Here is a 19,423-nt window from a genome sequence, read left to right as displayed (position 1 = left end):
GATTCTCCCATCATCCCTTTCGCGTTAGATAAAACTGCTGATTTTACAATTGTTAGCGAACATTTCTCGATTTTGCTGGAACATGACACAAATATACTATTTTTGCCTCATCACATTTTGTCAGGATGAATCAGTTACCGGTCATTCTTACGGAGCGCTGACAAAGGGTTTTGTCAGGATGAATCAGTTACCAGTCATCCTTACGGAGCGCTGACAAAGGGTTTAATTTTAGTAGCGATCGACTGTTCTAGAAAGAAATCGTCCACTATAAAAGTAGTTTCTTGCTGAGCGTTGTTCAAACAGTTCATAAAAACTTCTCAGAAGAATCAAGATTTGCAAGAAGAGGAAACTACAACAAAACTCAAGAAGACTCAAGAAGACATGGCATTTGGTGTCAGATTCCCACCCTATCAGCCATACAGGTGAGTTTTGAAAGACTTATTTTCTCATTTCTTTCTACTAATATTGATTAAAATAACTTAAGCTTAGGAAATATCAGTTCCTCAGTACGGTTAAAATCGCCCATCGGAGGACAATGTTAGTAACTTTGCCTTAACCTTTATTAGGTTTCAGTCAAACAATCTTGTTATAACTTTTCATTTCTTAGAGTGTATTCATCTCAATTTGTCTCAGCTTATCTAACTAACAAAGTGTTCGTCAGCAAATCGCTTTAAACAGTTCCATATCAGTTGATTTTTATAAAAGATCGTACGGTGTTTTGTTTAAGTTATTCACTTTAGAACTAGGCTTAAGGTGTCTTGTATACATGTAGCTCTTTTTTAGTACGCTTTCAGAAAGAATATTTGCAGCTAGCCAAGTTTCCAAATAGAACTTATTTCCTTCCCTTTCATTTTGCTTTCAGCTACCGCAGTCACTACGATCAAGTTGCCCCGGTGGTCTGTGGCTTTATCAACGATCTCTGGAGAGAGATCGCTTTAGCGCATGAGCAAGAAGCAGGCAGACAACATGGTCCAATCAAGATTGCTTCCTTGCTACTGAAACAGTACAGGCCTGGAGAAATCTCTGTTGATGTTGATAGCGAAAACATAACCTTGCATGGCCAGCATCGAACAGAGGACGAAAACGGGTTTGAAAGCAGCGAGTTCAAGAAAGTCATCAAACTTCCTCAGGGAGTCGATCCGACTTCTGTGACGTCACGTGTTAGCCTAGATGGCAGTGCGCTGTTACTCGAAGGGATCAAGCGAGTTGAAAAGAAAGCGAAGGATGATCGATATCATAGAAAATATGCAGTTCAGTTGGATCTCAGTGGCTTCAAACCCGAAGAGGTCAAGATTCAACGTCGTGGACAAGAGCTGACGATCACTGGAAACCAAAGATCAGAGGAAGGCGCTTCCCTGCGTAACTACAGTCGTCGCGTCAAGATACCCGATGATGCAGATCTCAACTCAGTGACAACACGCTTTTCAAAAGAAGGCCTGTTGACGATAGAAGCGTCACGTGACCCAGCTTTTTTACAAAGCGAGAGAAGCATTGATGTCACCACGGAGGTTGATGAGCCCCAACCTGAAGACGAGGCAGGAGAGGCACGCTGAAAAATGGCGGGGAAGATGGGGAAGAAGACGACTACTAAAAAGAGACTGAATATTTAAGTCTACATTTTGTTTCGTTTTAAACAGCTAGGAGTAGAAACCAGGGCACAGTTGTTCAAAGACCGATTAACTTTGATTCGAGTTTAATATGTTTTCATAAATATTTCAGTAAAGATTTTCATAAACATGTTTGGTCCCTGTTTGCGGCAATTCATTCTTTAATAAGACTTTCAGTTTTACTGCTTGCTTAAAACAGTTACCGTTTAAAAACATTTTTAACAAGCCAGACGAAAAGCTGGGTTAGCTGCTAATCGCGGATTAGTGTTAATCGGCTTTTGAACCACCTGGACCAGGATCACAATAATTTATGATTTCATATATTATTAACAGATTCAAGAAATCGTCCAAATGCAAACGCAATATTTGATTTAAGTAATTAATTTTAGCAAGAAAAATGGTCCCATAACGTGAAGGAGTTTGCTTTTTATAGCTGATCGTATTTTCCAGGTTTCTTAACGAAATACGTAGGAACTGAAGATTAGTGCATGCATGTGTTAAATATTTAATGATACGGTTGGCTGTCTCTTTAATATAGGTTATTTTCTACGACTATTAAGTAAGGCTTAAGGCCATCAATTATAAAAAACATACAAAATTAAACTGAATTTATTACAAAAATTAGCTTAGCTGAGCTTTGTGAATTTTTACTGTAAGGAATTGTAACTTTGATAAGATGATGACATGAATTATTGCAATAAACATTAAAAATCCATAGCAATCCTTGTTGTACTTAATTTGTTACCTTTTGACAAAAAAGAAAACGTATTAATTTTGGGGGGATGAGGTCACGCCTGTTATTTTGCAACACAAAAGAATAGACAGGACAATTAGAAGGCGAGATCATCGGAACAAACCCCCTTTCTTGTTCAAATACAGATCTTTGTTTGGACGAGGATATCTTATTATGATCGAAATGATACTTTCCATTGAACTTCCATATTTAATTTCTTTTAATCATATGTCGAAGGGATCGATGATGTAATAAATTTCAAAAATAATCGCACATGTTTTTCAAAAGGATGACTGAAGTCAACATTTAAAAAATTTCCCAAAGGGCTTATCGACTCACAACTGAAACAACTTGTCTATTTCCTATTTGATCTAACTTCTGCAAATATGCTACGAAAGCAATCACCCGCACTATTTTCCCGTGTCAGGAAATTTACTTGGACCTAATTAGCTGAGCAACAGAGCGTTTAACTTTGAAATAAAGAAGCGAACATTTATTCATAATCACAACCATTTCCTCCTGTGTACTGTAAGATGAAAGGCAAATAGGCAAATAAAACAAAGGTAATATAACAATATTCATAAAATTTAAGGAAACAAAGACAGGCCATGGGAAATTAAAAGTAACTATTGCACATATTCAGTTAAATTACGCACATAATTTACTCGGCGAGTACATCAAAAGTAAAGTAGTTTGTGTTCGCCTTCAAATCACTGAACATTGGATTTTGCACTTTCATGGCTGAGAAAGTAGAGCCTTGGTTTTGGGTTATTGCTTGGCTTATCACAATTCTTGGTGTGTCTGGAAATGCTGGCGTTATTTACCTGATAGCTACAAAACAGCATCTTCAAAGAAAGACCAACTGGTTTATTCTTTCGCTGGCCACAGCTGACCTCTTAGTTAGTTTGACTTACATCTCGCGTTTTTCACACGTGCTGGAAAATGGATTCTTGTACCACCATGGACTAGTTGGTTACCAGGCAGGCGATACAGTAGTTATTTCTCTACTCGTCGGTCACTAACCTTTTTATTATGACCGTAGATCGTTATATCTCTCTCAAGTCGCCACTCAAGCACAATATGGCCATGACACCGACCCGTATCGCGCGCTGGGTTTTTACGGCTTGGGTAATACCGATGATAACTCGCGTATTCATATTCACGCCAATATACCTGCACAACAAAGAGACGGCTCTGAAATATCTTGTCCCGATATTTGTGTTCACCTTCGAGATTGCTCCTTGCGTTTTGCTTCCTTTCTTTGCGTTTCACATGGTTTATATTGTAAGGAAAAACCGGTGCGCCAAACAAAGAAGAATTGAAGATTCGAATATCGAACTCAAATCTCCATCAATAAGAGTCCATTTTCGGAACGATAGGCGGAAAAATTACAATGTTAGAGTCGTGGTGAGCGTGGTGGCATTGTTTATTATTTGTTATTCAGTCGATGTGTATACTAGCGTTTGTGACATTTTCGGGTTTTCCTCGATTTCCGGGGTCGTGTGGTCTGTCGGACATATCTTACTAGTAACAAACTCGTCGCTTAACCCGATAGCTTATGCCTTATTCAAGAGAGATATCAAGCAGGTTATTTTGGCTTCATGGCGTAACCATTGAACAATAAAGTTTCCCCTTCGATTGTGAACTAAACGTTATTTTTTATGGCAAGTATCAATAACTCGACCAGAAGAAACTCAACGCTGTTTATTTTAACGAAATTCAACCCTCTCTAGCCAGTTAAAGAGTATCAAGAAGGCCGTGAATAGCCACTGCACAAATGTATTTCTACTTGTAATGGCTCACCTTCAGACGATACAGCAGCTTTTGATTGTTTTAAGCACGGTGCTTACGGGGGTATTTTTGCGCAGTTTATGACTATACGGGAACATCAGATCTTAGCAAGGGCTATTGAATCGAAAATTAAAATAGGGGGGATACCAAGCATCTTTCAAAGAAAATCAAGCGACTGGAGACTCAAAAAATTGATAAATAAGCTTTATTTTAAAAACATAACAGTGAATAGCATTTTCCTTACATTGAAGTTCAATCATCTCTTAAAAATGTGTGGTTACCCCCAGTTGTAGTTTAGGATTCCACCGTCATAAATATAGTAAGTGGGCACCACCTCTTAGACCATCTTCAAATGTTCGGAACGTATACGCAGTAACGGAAGGAGGCAGCTCAGAGACCCCTAAAAAAAAAAATCGCACACATTAAGGAAAATTTTAAAAATCAATTTCACTGAAGTGTAGTCCTTTAGAGCGGATAAAAAAAGACTGCTACCACAGTGTGGCAAAAAGAAGGATCGAAACGCACCAATCACTTTTTACAGTCTTCACAGCCAATAACATCACGGCTTACTGACAAATGACCGATAACATCTCGACTTTGTTGATCAATTAGGTTTACAACCAGAAAGGTATATACCACCTACTGACGTTCTACAATTCACTTGACTCTGAAGATGACTTCCGCTCACAAGAAAATGTACAACGGGAGTGCAGCACTGTCCTGTTCAATGAATTTATTTCCCACGCACGGAAAATTATTTTACCATGGCGAAAAAACGTGTAATTACTTCAATGCAATCTTTCACAAAAAAGATTTCGGGCAGAAAGGGAAAAGATTCTGCAGACATACTTCCATCCAGTGAATATTGACGAACATGGCAGTTGAAATTTGACCCGGCACTGAAACCAAAACTTTCCCGATGTATGCAAATTTTTGTTCAACAAACTACGTCTGACGCCTGTCATTTTTCCAATATGTTGTAGCCTAGCAACCTTTCCTTTGTCTGACGTCATTCAAACTTTGTATTTCACTGTTACCAGGCAACATTGCAGACACCTTCAAAGAAATGTATTATATAAATATATTTTTCGCTCGAATTCGCGCGGCTTAAAGCTTCGGTCGGGCTTTCGGATCGGCCCGACAAATTTATTAACCTCGTTTTGCAAGGAATCACTAAGGTCTGATTTGGTCAGGGTTGCATTAAACATACCTCCACCGTACCCTTGGTAGGATGCCCTGTAAACCTCTGGGACTGGTTGCATAAAGCGTTTTAAACATGACATAAATGTTAACGATTGTTCGCAAACAATAACCTATTGTTTTGCAACCATACTTACATGTTCCCGTAACCTTGGCATGATTTATGAAACCCACCTAAGTGCCTAAAGGCCTTAGGCCGGACGCACTTTAATCTTTGGAGTTACTACTAGTTATATAAGTATCATTCAGCTTATTCGAAGTCGCCATTTACAGTATAATGACGTCGTGAGGAAAACCTGATTTGTTGTTTATTCGTACAAAACTGAAATTATTGGTAAATTGGGAAAGTTACCCAGCAGTCGTTTAGCCCATGACATGTCGACCAAGGTAGCAATGAGAAACAGAAATACATTTGAACAAAATACTGTTAAAGAAAAATTCCATCTATAAGAATCCCCAAAGGTTGTGGTAAAGGTTTTATTATAAAATGTTTTTTTCTCTATATCTTACACCGAAAAAAGTGTCAAACCACTATCCTTTTCTCCGTTTGCCCTCTGAACTAACTCAACTTACCCAAACATCGCTGGGGACTTTGTGCACTCGTCCAGTTCCATTACAAACGTCGACAGTCAACTGATCTAACGTCAGCTTTTTCTGCAGAAAATGGCCGAGATAATGCTGTAATAACTATATGCAGCCCCTTTTCTTTATGAAGTCCGACCAAGGGAAGAACCAAGGCATCACTGCTATCAATTCCGTCTTGTTCTATTTGTTATAATGGGATAGTTGGCCGTGTAAATCGCCACAGGACATATTTTTCGCTTGTCCACCATTTTGTCCCCATGACTTTGTTGTTGTTTTAGAAATGACATCAGATTCTCCACTCAGCCCTTTTCGATAGATAAACTGCTGATTTTACAATTTTTGGCGAATGATGGAAAACGTTTCCATCAATTTTTCCATTTTGCTGGAACATGACACAAAAATACTATTTTTACCTCATCACATTTTGTCAGGATCAATCAGTTACGGGTCATCCTTATGGAGCGCTGACAAAGGGTTTAATTTTAGTAGCGATCGACTGTTCTAGAAAGATATCGTCCACTATAAAAGTAGTTTCTCGCTGAGCGTTGTTCAAACAGTTCACAAACTTCTCAGAAGAATCAAGATTTGCAAAAAGAGGAAACTACAACAAAACTCAAGAAGACTCAAGAAAACATGGCGCTTGGTGTCAGACTCCCATCGATTCAGCCATACAGGTGAGTTTTGAAAGAGTTATTTTTCTCATTTCTATTTACTAATATTAATTAAAATATAGGAAATATAAGTTCCTGTTAAGGTTAAAAGGGCGCATCAGAAGACAATGTTGATAACTTTGCCTTTATTAGGTTTCATGCAATCAAAAACGCATATATTGTGAAAATCTTGTTACACATTTCATGTTTTTAGTGTTTTCATCTCGATTTATCTCAGCTTATTTTTACTGAGAAAGTGTTCGTTAGCACATCGCTTTATAAAGTTCCATTTCAGTTGATTTTTATAAAAGATTGTACGGTGTCTCGTTTCAGTCATTCACTTTAGAATCTAGGCCTAACGTTACTTGAAGACATGAAGCTATTTTTTTCGTACGCTTTCAGAAAGAATATTTGCAGCTAGCCAAGTTTCGAACTAGATCTAATTTCCTTCCCTTTCATTTTGCTTTCAGCTACCGCAGTTTCTACGATCAAGTTGCCCCGGTCTGTGGTTTTTTCAACGATCTGTGGAGAGAGATCGCTTTAGCCCATGAGCAAGAAGCAGGCAGACAACATGGTCCAATCAAGATTGCTGCCTTGCGATTGAATCAGTACAGGCCTGAAGAAATCTCTGTTGCTGTTGATAGCGAAAACATAACCTTACATGGCCAGCATCGAACAGAGGACGAAAATGGCTTTGAAAGCAGCGAATTCAAGAAAGTCATCAAACTTCCCCACGGAGTCGATCCCACTTCTGTGACGCCACGTTTTAGCCGAGATGGCAGTGCGCTGTTACTCCAAGGGATCAAGCGAGTTGAACGGAAAGCAACATGTGATCGACATCATACAAAATATGCAACTCAGCTGGATCTCAGAGGATTCAAACCCGAAGAAGTCAAGATCCAACGTTGTGGACAAGAGCTGACGATCACTGGAATTCGAAGATCAGAGGAAGGCGGTTTCCTTCGTAATTACAGTCGTCGCGTTAAGATGCCCGATGACGCGGATCTTAACTCAGTGACGTCACACTTGTCAAAAGAAGGCTTGTTAACAATAAAAGTGTCACGTGACCCAGCTTTTTTACAAAGCGAAAGAAGCATTGATGTCACCACGGAGGTTGATGAACCCCAACCTGAAGACAAGGCAGGACAGGCACGCTAGGAAAATGGCGGGGAAGAAGACGACTACTAGAAAGAGACTGAATATTTAAGTCTACATTTTATTTCGTTATAAACAGCTAGGAGTAGAAACCAGGGCACAGTTGTTTAAAGACCGATTAACTTTGATTCGAGTTTAATATATTTTCATAAATATTTAAAGATTTTCAACATTTTTGGTCCATATTGTAAGTTATACTTTAATAAGACTTTCAATTTTAATATTTCCTTAAAACAGTTACCCTTTAAAAAACATTTTTAACGAGCCCGACGAAAAGCTGGGTTAGCTTCTAATCGGGGATTAGTCGGTTAATCGGCTTTTGAACCACCTGGCCCAGGATCACAATATTTTATGATTTCATATATTATTAACAGATTCAAGAAATTGTGCAGTAAATGCAAACGCAATATTTGATTTAAGTAATTAATATTTGGCAAGAAAAATGGTCCCATAACGTGAAGGAGTTAGCTTTTTATAGCTGATCGTATTTTACAGGTTTATTAACGAAATAAGTCGGAACTGAAGATTAGAGCATTCATAGGTTAAATATTTAATGATACGGTTGGCTTTCTCTTTAATATAGGTTATTTTCTACGACTATTGAGTAAGGCTTAAGGCCATCAATCATAAAAACCATACAAAATTAAACTGAATTGATTACAAAAATTAGTTTAGCTGAGCTTTTATGAATTTTTACAGTAAGGAATTGTAAAAAACTTTGATAATGATGACATGAATTATTGTAATAAAATTGTTAAAAATCCAAAGCAATCGTTGTTGTACTTAATTTGTTACCTTTTGACAAAAAGGAAAATTTATTGATTTTGGGGGATGAGGTCACGCCTTTCATTTTGCAACACAAAAGAATAGACAGGACAATTAGGAGGCGAGATCATCGGAACAAACCAACTTATTGTTCAAATACAGATCTTTGCTTGGGTAAGGATATCTTACTATGATCGAAATTATAGTTTTCATTCAACTTCCATATTTAATTTCTTTTAATTATATGTCGAAGGGATCGATAATGTTATAAATTTCAAAAATAATCCCACATGTTTTTTAAAAGGATGACTGAAGTCATCATTTGAAAAATTTCTCAAGGGGCGTATCGACTCACAACTGAAACAACTTGTCTATTTACTCTGTGATCTAACTTCTGCAAATATGCTACGAAAGCAATTACCCGCACTATTTTCCCGTGTCAGGAAATTTACTTGGACCTAGTTAGCTGAGCAACAGAGAGTACAACTTTGAAATAAAGAAGCGAACATTTATTGACAATCACAAACATTTAGGTTCTTATAAACTGTCAGATAAAAGGCACATAGGCAAATAAAACAAAGGTAATATAACAATATTAATAACATTTAAGGAAACAAAGACAGGCCATAGGAAATTAAAAGTAACTATTGCATATATTCAAATAAATTACCCACGTCACGAGTAATTTACTCGGCGATTACATCAAAAGTACACTAGCTTTTGTTCCCCTTCAAATCACTGAACAGTGGATTTTCCGCGCGCTTTCATGGCTGAGAAAATGGAGCCTTGGTTTTGGGTTATTGCTTGGCTTGTCACAATTCTTGGTGTGTCTGGAAATGCCGGCGTTATTTACTTGATAGCTACAAAACAGCATCTACAAAGAAAGACCAACTGGTTTATTCTTTCGCTGGCCACAGCTGACCTCTTAGTAAGTTTGACTTACATCCCGCGTTTTTCACACGTGCAGGAAAATGGATTCTTGTACAACCAAGGACTGGTTGGTTACCAGGCAGGCGATACAGTGGTTATTTCTCTACTCGTCGGTAACTAACCTTTTTATTATGACCGTAGATCGTTATATCTCTCTCACGTCGCCACTCAAGCACAAGAGGGCCATGATACCGACCCGTATCGCGCGCTGGGTTTTTACGGCTTGGGTAATACCGGTGATAACTCGTGTGTTCCTATTCACGCCGATATACCTGCACAACAAAGAGACGGCTCTGAAATATCTTGTCCCGATATTTATGTTTACCTTCGAGGTTGCTCCTAGCGTTTTGCTTCCTTTGTTTTCATTTCACATAGTTTATATTGTCAGGAAAAACCGGTGCGCCAAACGAAGAAGAATTAAAGATTCGAATTTCGAACTCAAATCTCCATCAATAAGAGTCCATTTTCGGAACGATAGGCGGAAAAATTACAATGTTAGCGTCGTGGTGAGCGTGGTGGCATTGTTTTTTATTTGTTATTCAGTCGATGAGTATACCAGCGTTTGTGACATTTTCGGGTTTTCCTCGACTTCCGGGGTAGTGTGGTCCGTCCGACATATCTTACTGGTTACAAACTCGGCGCTTAACCCGATAGCTTATGCCTTATTCAAGAGAGATATCAAGCAAGCTATTTTTGCTTCATGCCGTACACCATTTAACAACCAAGTTTCCCCTTCGACTGTGAACTGAACGTTACTATTTATAGCAAGTATTAATAACTCGACCAGAAGAAACTCAACGCCGTTTATTTCAACTAAAGTCAACCTTCTCTAGCCAATTAAACTTTGTCTACTGTGGCCAGACCGAGTGTTAAGAAGGCCGTGAATAGCCACAAATATATTTCTACTTGTAATGGCCCACTTACAGGCGATACAGCAGCTTTTGATTGTCTTAAGCACGGTGCTTACTATAATACGGAGGTATTTTTGCGCAGTTTATGACTATACGGGAAAATCAGATCTTAGGAAGGGTTATTTGAATCGAAAATGAAAATAGAGGAAAACTAAGCATTTTTCAAAGAAAATCAAGCGACCGGAAACTCTAAAAATTTAAGCTTTAATTTAAAATACATAACAATGAATGGCATTTTCCTTCCATTGATGTTCAATTATCTCTGTAAAATGTGTGGTTACCCCCACTTTTCGTTTTGGATTCCACCGTCATAAACAGAGTAAGTGGGCTTTGACCCCCATTTTCGTCACCATCTTCAGATGTGCGGAAAGTATGTGCAGTAACGGAAGAAGTCACAATACAGAAACGGCCTCAGTTCGAGACGTCGTATGAAAATCCCCTCCTCAGTGCTTTCTTGTTCACTGCATTAAAAGGAATAGACGATACAAACCCAATAATTGAGAGCCACTAGTTAAAGAACTGAAAACGACTGGAGGAGGTTTTATACTCACTAATCAATCAAGCTAAAATAAGCGGGATCATTAATTATAGAGATTTAGAATCGCTTTTACGGCAAAAGGCAAACGCAAGATTCTCGTTTATGTTTTCAAAAAAGATAATTAATACATGGATGAGATTAGTGCAAAAAAAATTCTAGCCTTAACTAATAAGCTACTGGATCATTTTTTTCTGAGAAAGTGAAAACAGCGAGCGGTAAATAATGTAGGGTAAACATGGTCACGTGGTCACTTCTGTCGATCCACGAAACGTGAACTCTTGAAAGGATATTCAGAGTGAAAAACTTATCAAAATAAAAACTGTTTTTGAAAAACGCATCATCACGTATTTATGCACAGCAAAGATTGATGGAAACTTAATTTTTGAAGCTGAACATTTGAAAACAACAAATCAGTGTGAGCTCGGCCCAAATTCCTCTGAAAAAAATCGCACACGTTGAGAAAAATTTTAAAATTCAATTCCCCTGAAGTGTACTCCTTGAGAGTGGATAAAAAAAACTGCCACCACAGTGTGGCAAAAAGACGGATCGAAACGCACCAATCACTTTTTACAGTCTTCACAGCCAAAAATATCACGGCTTACTGACAAACGACCAATAACATCTCCACTTCGTTGACCAATCAGGTTACCAACCAGAGACGTATATACCATCTACTGACGTTCTACAATTCACTCGACTCTGAAGATGACTTCCGCTCAGGTTGTCGAAACGTCAGTCAAAGTCACCTCAAACAGAGGAAAAACAGAAGAAACATCGTTGAAACAATTGCTACCTGCGACTAGTAAATACATAAAATGCCACCATAAAAGTGTTTCCCCAAGGTTGTCTAGAGCCAAAATAATAGCCACAAATTCTGCAAACATAGTTATATAACTATCATTCAGCTGATTCGGAATCGCCATTTACAGTATAATGACGTAGTAAGGAAAACTATTTGTTGTTTACATGTATTCGTGCAAAACTGAAATTATTGGTAAATTTGGAAAGTTACCAAGCAATCGTTTAGCTCATGACATGTTGAGTGCTGTTCAACTTTTTACGTTTACGCACGCGGCTCTTACATCGTTTCTTATTCTATTTACGTACGTAAAGCCAGCTAAATTCACGTCTCTACGCACGTAAAATTTACGCGACAGTGGGAATCCACCTTTAGATAAAACTGCTGATTTTACAATTTTTGGCGAATGATGGATAATCTTTCCAAAAATTTCTCGATTTTGCTGGAACATGACACAAAAATATTGTTTTTGCCTCATCACATTTTGTTAGGATCAATCAGTTACCAGTCATCCTTACGGAGCGCTGACAAAGGGTTTAATTTTAGTAGCCATCGACTGTTCTAGAAAGAAATCGTCTACTATATAAGTAGTTTCTGGCTGAGCGTTGTTCAAACAGTTCACAAACTTCTCAGAAAAATCAAGATTTGCAAGAAGAGGAAACTACAGCAAAACTCAAGAAGACTCAAAAACACATGGCATTTGGTGTCAGATTCCCAACCTATCAGCCATACAGGTGAGTTTCAAAGAGTTATTTTCTCATTTTTATTTACTAATATTAATTAAAATATTGGAAATATTAGTTCCTCTGTACGGTTAAAATCGCCCATCGGAAGACAATGTTAGTAATTTTGCCTTAACCTTTGGTAGGTTTCAATGGAAATCGTATATATCGTGGAAATCTTGTTACAACTTTCATGTTTTTATTGTTTTCATCTCGATTTATCTCAGCTTAATTATTTTTACTGAGAAAGTGTTGGTTAGCAAATCGCGTTATAAAGTTCCAATTCAGTTGATTTTTATAAAAGATCGCAGGGTGTCTCGTTTCAGTTATTCACTTTAGAATCTGGGTTTAAGGTTACTTGAATACGTGCAGCTATTTTTTCGTACGCTTTCAGAAAGAATATTTGCAGCTAGCCAAGTTTCGAACTAGAACTAATTTCCTTCCCTTTCATTTTGCTTTCTGCTACCGCAGTTACTACGATCAAGTTGCCCCGGTCTGTCGCTTTATCCACGATCTGTCAGGAGAAACATGCATGAGCAAGGAGCAGGCAGACAACATGGACCAATCAAGAATTAAAATTTAAAAGGACAAAATATATAATTAGTTAAGAGAAACAATATTACATCATTTCTTTATGGACATAATGATGGATAAAACTACTGCGAGTACGGATGGTGTGGAGGTGCCGTGTAGTAAAACAGTGCAGATTCCTTAAATTTGATAGCGAAAACATAACCTTGCATGGCCAGCATCGATCAGAGGACAAAAATGGGTTTGAAAGCAGCGAGTTCAAGAAAGTCATCAAACTTCCTCAGGGAGTCGATCCGACTTCTGTGACGTCACGTGTTAGCGCAGATTGCGGTGCGCTGTTTCTCGAAGGGATCAAGCGAGGTGATCGATATCATACAAAATATGCAGTTCAGTTGGATCTCAGTGGATTCAACCCCGAAGACGTCAAGATCCAACGTCGTGGACAAGAGCTGATACGGTTGGCTGTCTCTTTACTATAGGTTATTTTCTACGACTATTGAGTAAAGCTTAAGGCCATCAATTATAAAAAACATACAAAATTAAACTGAATTGATTACAAATTAAGCTTAGCTGAGCTTTGTGAATTTTTACAGTAAGGAATTGTAACTTTTATGAAATGATGACATGAATTATTGTAATAAACTTTCAAAATCCAGAGCAATCCTTGTTGTACTTAATTTGTTACCTTTTGACAAAAAAGAAAACGTATAATTTTGGGGGATGAGGTCACGCCTGTTATTTCGAATCACAAAAGAATAGAAAGGACAATTAGAAGGCGAGATCATCGGAACAAACCAACTTATTGTGCAAATACAGATCTTTGTTCGGACAATGTTATCTTAATTTGATCGAAATGATAGGTTTTATTGAACTGCCACATTTAACCAGAGCGTTCAACTTTCAAATAAAGAGGCGCACATTTATTCACAATCACAACCATTTCCTCTTGTGAACTGGCTGTCAGATGAAATTACGGTAATATGGAGGTATTTTTGCGCAGTTTATGACTATACAGGAGAAGCGGATCTCAGCAAACGGCGATTTGAATTGAAAATAAAAAAGGAAGAAAACCAAGCATTTTTCAGAGAAAATCAAGCGACCGGACACTCTAAAACTTTAAGCTTTAAATACATCACACAGTGAATGGCATTTTCCTTCCATTGAAGTTCAATTATCTCTGAAAATGTATGGTTACCCCCCACTTTTCGCTTTGGATTCCACCGGCATAAACAGAGTAAGTGGGCACAGCCTCTTGGACCATCTCCAGATGCGCGGAAGGTATGCGCAGTAACAGAAGGAGTCACCATTCTGAAACGGCCTACGTTAGAGACGTCGTATTAAAATCCGCTCCACAGTGTTTTCTTATTAACAGCATTGAAAAGGACAGACAATACCAACCAGTAATTAATTTTAGAACCACTAGTTCCAGAACCATAAAATGACTGGAGAAGGTTTTAAGATACTCAGATCAAATCAATCAAGATAAGGGACCATTATAATAGAGAGATTTAGGCCCGGTTCAGACGCCGTACTTAACATGAGCCGAGTCGAATTCAACGAATCACGTTCGTGTGAAATACGGCGTCTGAATCAATTCAGAACAGCCGATCGGCTCAGTCGTTTTTCCCGCCTAGATTAGCCTAGAATAACGACTGTGGACTGGCTGTTATTCAGACTCCGTAGCCGTAACCGCCATGGGCCAAATCAAATGCAGAAATTATTATAAATCTACAATGTTCTTTATTCATAATATGCTTCAGTGTATTAATTTCAACTGAATTAATTTCGGCGTCTGAATCAGTTCAGCCGGGATTAATAATTTGGATCGGTTTAAATTCGAATTCGATTCGGCTCATTTGAAGTACGGCGTCTGAACCGGGCCTTAGAATCGCGTTTACGGCAAACGTGAGATTCGCGTTTCTGTTTTCAAAGAAAAAAATATATGAACACATAGATAAAAATAGTGCAAATTAATTCTGGGCTTTGATCCTAACGAAAAGCTTCTAATTTTTTCTCAGAAACTGAAAACTGCAGAGCGGCAAGTGTAGTGTAACAACACCACGTGGTCCATGATTTCAACCGTTTGCCGTTAACGTAATTCCAAAACTCTCTAATATCTTTAAACCCCGTTCAAGCTTAAACGTTCTATGCGGCATTAACTTTTTATTCCGTTTCATTCAATCCACGAAACGTGAACTCTTGAAAACATATTTAGAGTGAAAAACTTATCAAAATAAAAACCTTTTGAAACACGCATCGTCACGTATATATGAACAGCAATGATTGAAGGAAACTTAATTTTTAAAACTGAACATTTGAAAACAACAAATCCGTGTGGGCTCGGCCCAAAGACCCCTGAACAAAAATCGCACACATTGAAAAAATTCTACAAATCAATTCCACTGAAGTGTACTCTTTGAGAGCAGATAAAAAAAAACTGCCACCACAGTGTTGCAACTAAGACGGATCGAAACGCACCAATCACTTTTTACAGTCTTCACAACCAATAACATCACGGCTTACTGACAAACGACCAATAACATCTCGACTTCGTTGACCAATCAGGTTAACAACCAGAGACGTATATACCACCTACTGACGTTCCACAATTCACTTGACTCGACTCTGGTTGGTTGTCGAAACGTCAGTCAAAGTCACCTCGAACAGTCCTTCCCAGGACTTCACTTACCCGGATGATCATAATTTACTTATCTGAAAAATTAAGAGACATTGTTGAAACAATTGCTGCCTGCGCCTAGTAAATTCATAAAATGCCACCATAAAAGTATTTCCCCACGGTTGGCTAGAGTCAAGGTTGCCGGTCTAGGGCCAAAATAATAGCCACAAATTCTGCAAACATTTTAATTATTATTTCCATAATTATCATTCAGCTGATTTGGAATCGCCATTTACAGTATAATGACGTAGTAAGGAAAACTATTTGTTGTTTACTCCTGCAAAACTGAAATTATTGGTAAATTGGGAAAGTTATCCAACATTTGTTTAGCCCAAGACACGTTAGACGAAAGAGAAATAAATTTCAACAAAATGATGCCCTCTGAACTAACTTAACTTACCCAAACATCGATCAGGACTTTGTCCACTCGTCCAGTTCCATTGTAAAGGTCGACAGTCAACTGATCTAACGTCACTGAGCTTTTCCTCTGCAGAAAATAGCTAAGATAATGCTGTAATAAATACCTGCAGGCCTTTTTCTTTATGGAGTCCGACAAAGGGAAGAACCAATGCATTCCTGCTATCAATTCCGTCTTGTTCTATGTGTTATAATGGGATATTTTGGCGTGGACCTCGCCACAGAACATATTCTTCGCATGTCCGCCATTTTGTCCCCATCACTTTGTTCTTGTTTTGGAAATGACGTCAGATTCTCCCTTCAGCCCTTTCACGATAGATAAAACTGCTGATTTTACAATTTTTAGCGAATGATGCTGTAATAAATATCTGCAGGCTCTCAGTTTCTTTATGAAGTCCGCCCAAGAAAAGAACCAAGGCATCACTGCTATCAATTCCGTCTTGTTCTATTTGTTATTTAAGAATTAGATTATGAGCTCGAGATTTCTATCGCGTGATAGCTGATGAGGGCGCAGCGAATAATCTAATTGTTTTAGTATAAATCTACAAGTCGTTCAAAACTAAACAAGTAAATTATCTATATCCTCATCCCAGACACTTCGAAAATGCGACGAAGCAGCCGCCATTTTGTTGAAAACCGCTACTCACTATCTACCACACATTAGTATAAATCTACTAGTGTTCTATCACGAATGCCGTTCTCTGATTGGCTACGCTACTCGCTATCTATTCTGTGATAGATAGTGAGTAGCGATTTTCAACAAAATGGCGCCCGCTTCTTCGCGTTTTCGAAGTGTCTGCGATGAGGAAATAGATAATTTACTTGTTTAGTTTTGAACGACTAGTAGATTTATACTAAAACAATTAGATTATTCGCTCTCGATTTCTATGCGTGATAGTTGATTCGGGCTTCGCCCTCATCAACTATCACGCGATAGAAATCTCGAGCTCATAATCTAATTGTTAAATAGATAGCGAGTAGCGTAGCCAATCAGAGAACGGCATTCGTGATAGAACACTAGTAGATTTATACTAAAATGAGATATTTTGGACTGTAAATCGCCTCAGAACATATTGTTCGCATGTCCGCCAATTTGTCGCCAACACTTCAGTTGTTGTTGTTTTGGAAATAACGTCAGAGTCTCCCATCATCCCTTTCGCGTCAGATAAATCTTCTGATTTTACAATTTTGAGCGAATGATGGAAAACTTTCCCATAAATTTCTCGATATTGCTGGAACATGACACAAAAATACTATTTTTGCTTCACAACATTTTGTCAGCATGAATCAGTTACCAGTTATCCTTACAGAGCGCTGACAAAGGGTTTAATTTTAGTAACGATCGACTGTTCTAGAAAGATATCGTCCACTATAAAAGTAGTTTCTCGCTGAGCGTTGTTTAAACAGTTCAAAAAAACTTCTCCGAAGAATCAAGATTTGTAAGAAGAGCAAACTACAACAAAACTCAAGAAGACTCAAGAACACATGGCGCTTGGTGTCAGACTCCCACCGATTCAGCCATACAGGTGAGTTTTGAAAGAGATATTTTCTCATTTCTATTTACTAATAGTAATTAAAATATAGGAAATATAAGTTCCTGTTATGGTTAAAATCACGCATCAGAAGACAATGTTGGCAACTTTACCTTTATCAGGTTTCAATCGAAAACGCATCTATTGTGAAAATCTTGTTATAAATTTCATGTTTTTAGTGTTTTCATCTCGATTTATCTCAGCTTATTTTTACTGAGAAAGTGTTCGTTCGCAAATCGCTTTATAAAGTTCCATTTCAGTTGATTTTTATAAAAGATTGTACGGTGTCTCGTTTCAGTTATTCTCTTTAGAATCTAGGCCTAACGTTACTTGAAGACATACAGCTATTTTTTCGTACGCTTTCAGAAAGAATATTTGCAGCTAGCCCAGTTTCGAACTTGATCTAATTTTCTTCCTTTTCATTTTGCTTTCAGCTACCGCAGTTTCTACGATCAAGTTGCCCCGGTCTGTGGTTTTATCAACGATCTTTGGAGAGAGATCGCTTTAGCGCATGAGAAAGAAGCAGGCAGACAACATGGTCCAATCAAGATTGCTGCCTTGCGATTGAATCAGTACAGGCCTGAAGAAATCTCTGTTGATGTTGATAGCGAAAACATAACCTTACATGGCCATCATCGAACAGAGGACGAAAATGGCTTTGAAAGCAGCGAGTTCAAGAAAGTCATCAAACTTCCCCAAGGAGTCGATCCGAATTCTGTGACGACACGTTTTAGCCGAGATGGCAGTGCGCTGTTACTCCAAGGGATCAAGCGAGTCAAACGGAAAGCAACATGTGAACGACATCATACATGTACACAATATGCAACTCAGCTGGATCTCAGAGGATTCAAACCCGAGGAGATCAAGATCCAACGTCGTGGACAAGAGCTGACGATCACTGGAATTCGAAGATCAAAGGAAGGCGGTTTCCTTCGTAATTACAGTCGTCGCGTTAAGATACCCGATGACGCGGATCTTAACTCAGTGACGTCACACTTGTCAAAAGAAGGCTTGTTAACAATACAAGTGTCACGTGACCCAGCTTTTTTACAAAGTGAGAGAAGCATTGATATCGCCACGGAGGTTGATGAGCCCCAACCTGAAGACGAGGCAGGACAGGCACGCTCGAAAAATGACGGGGAAGAAGACGACTACTAGAAAGAGACTAAATGTTTAAGTCTACATTTTATTTCGTTTTAAACAACTAGGAGTAGAACACAGGGCACAGTTGTTCAAAGACCGATTAACTTTGATTCGAGTTTAATATGTTTTAATAAATATTTAAAGATTTTCATAAACATTTTTGGTCCCTAATGCAATTTATACTTTACTTTACTTTAGACTTTCAGTTTTATTGTTTGCTTAAAACAGTTACCCTTTAAAAAACATTTTTAACGAGCCAGAAAACCTGGGTTATCTTCTAATCGGGGATTAGTGTTAATCGGCTTTTGAACAACCATGGCCCAGGATCACAATATCATGTTTATGATTTCATATATTATTAACAAATTCAAGAAATTGTGCAGTGAATGCAAACGCAATATTTGATTTAAGTAATTAATTTTCGCAAGACAAATGGTCCCATAACGTGAAGGAGTTTGCTTTTCATAGCTGATCGTATTTTACAGTATTTTACGTAGGAACTACAGATTAGTGCATGCATGTGTTAATTAATTAATGATACAGTTGCCTGTCTCTTTAATATAGGTTATTTTCTACGACTATTTAGTAAGGCTTAAACCCATTAATCGTAAAAACCATACAAAATTAAACTGAATTGATTACAAAAATTAGCTTAGCTGAGCTTTGTGAATTTTTACAGTAAGGAATTGTAACTTTCATGAGATAATGACATGAATTATTTTAATAAACTTTAAAAA

General features: G+C 38.0%; 2 protein-coding genes and 1 long non-coding RNA gene across 7 annotated transcripts; all 3 read left to right on the top strand.

The window, feature by feature from the left end:
• The first annotated feature begins 73 nt into the window (after positions 1 to 73).
• LOC146455887 (uncharacterized) lies at positions 74 to 18,867 on the top strand. 5 transcript variants are annotated; one of them, XM_085093741.1, is made up of 3 exons: positions 116 to 422; positions 872 to 1,496; positions 18,627 to 18,867. In XM_085093741.1, the coding sequence occupies exons 1-3, from the start codon at positions 382 to 384 to the stop codon at positions 18,699 to 18,701; spliced, it is 741 nt and encodes a 246-aa protein (XP_084949867.1). In that variant the 5' UTR covers positions 116 to 381; the 3' UTR covers positions 18,702 to 18,867. The 5 variants fall into 5 exon arrangements, with proteins under 5 accessions (XP_084949869.1, XP_084949867.1, XP_084949866.1 ...); XM_085093740.1 differs by having other exon boundaries at positions 863 to 1,496; XM_085093743.1 differs by lacking the exon at positions 18,627 to 18,867 and having other exon boundaries at positions 74 to 422; positions 872 to 2,328.
• On the top strand, positions 6,403 to 8,488 carry LOC146455889 (uncharacterized). The gene is made up of 2 exons (XM_085093745.1): positions 6,403 to 6,590; positions 7,037 to 8,488. Exons 1-2 carry the CDS (start codon positions 6,550 to 6,552, stop codon positions 7,722 to 7,724), a joined length of 729 nt encoding a protein of 242 aa, XP_084949871.1. The 5' UTR covers positions 6,403 to 6,549; the 3' UTR covers positions 7,725 to 8,488.
• LOC146455888 (uncharacterized) lies at positions 11,551 to 13,578 on the top strand. The gene is made up of 2 exons (XR_014858929.1): positions 11,551 to 12,398; positions 12,858 to 13,578. It is a non-coding gene; the product is annotated as an uncharacterized LOC146455888 (long non-coding RNA).
• Positions 18,868 to 19,423: the final 556 nt, after the last annotated feature.

This window comes from Pavona decussata, unplaced genomic scaffold (assembly GCF_977016875.1).
Source record: "Pavona decussata unplaced genomic scaffold, jaPavDecu1.1 SCAFFOLD_266, whole genome shotgun sequence".
In the NCBI taxonomy this organism is placed as follows: Eukaryota; Metazoa; Cnidaria; class Anthozoa; order Scleractinia; family Agariciidae; genus Pavona; species Pavona decussata.
This window is presented reverse-complemented; position numbering and strand designations above follow the sequence as displayed.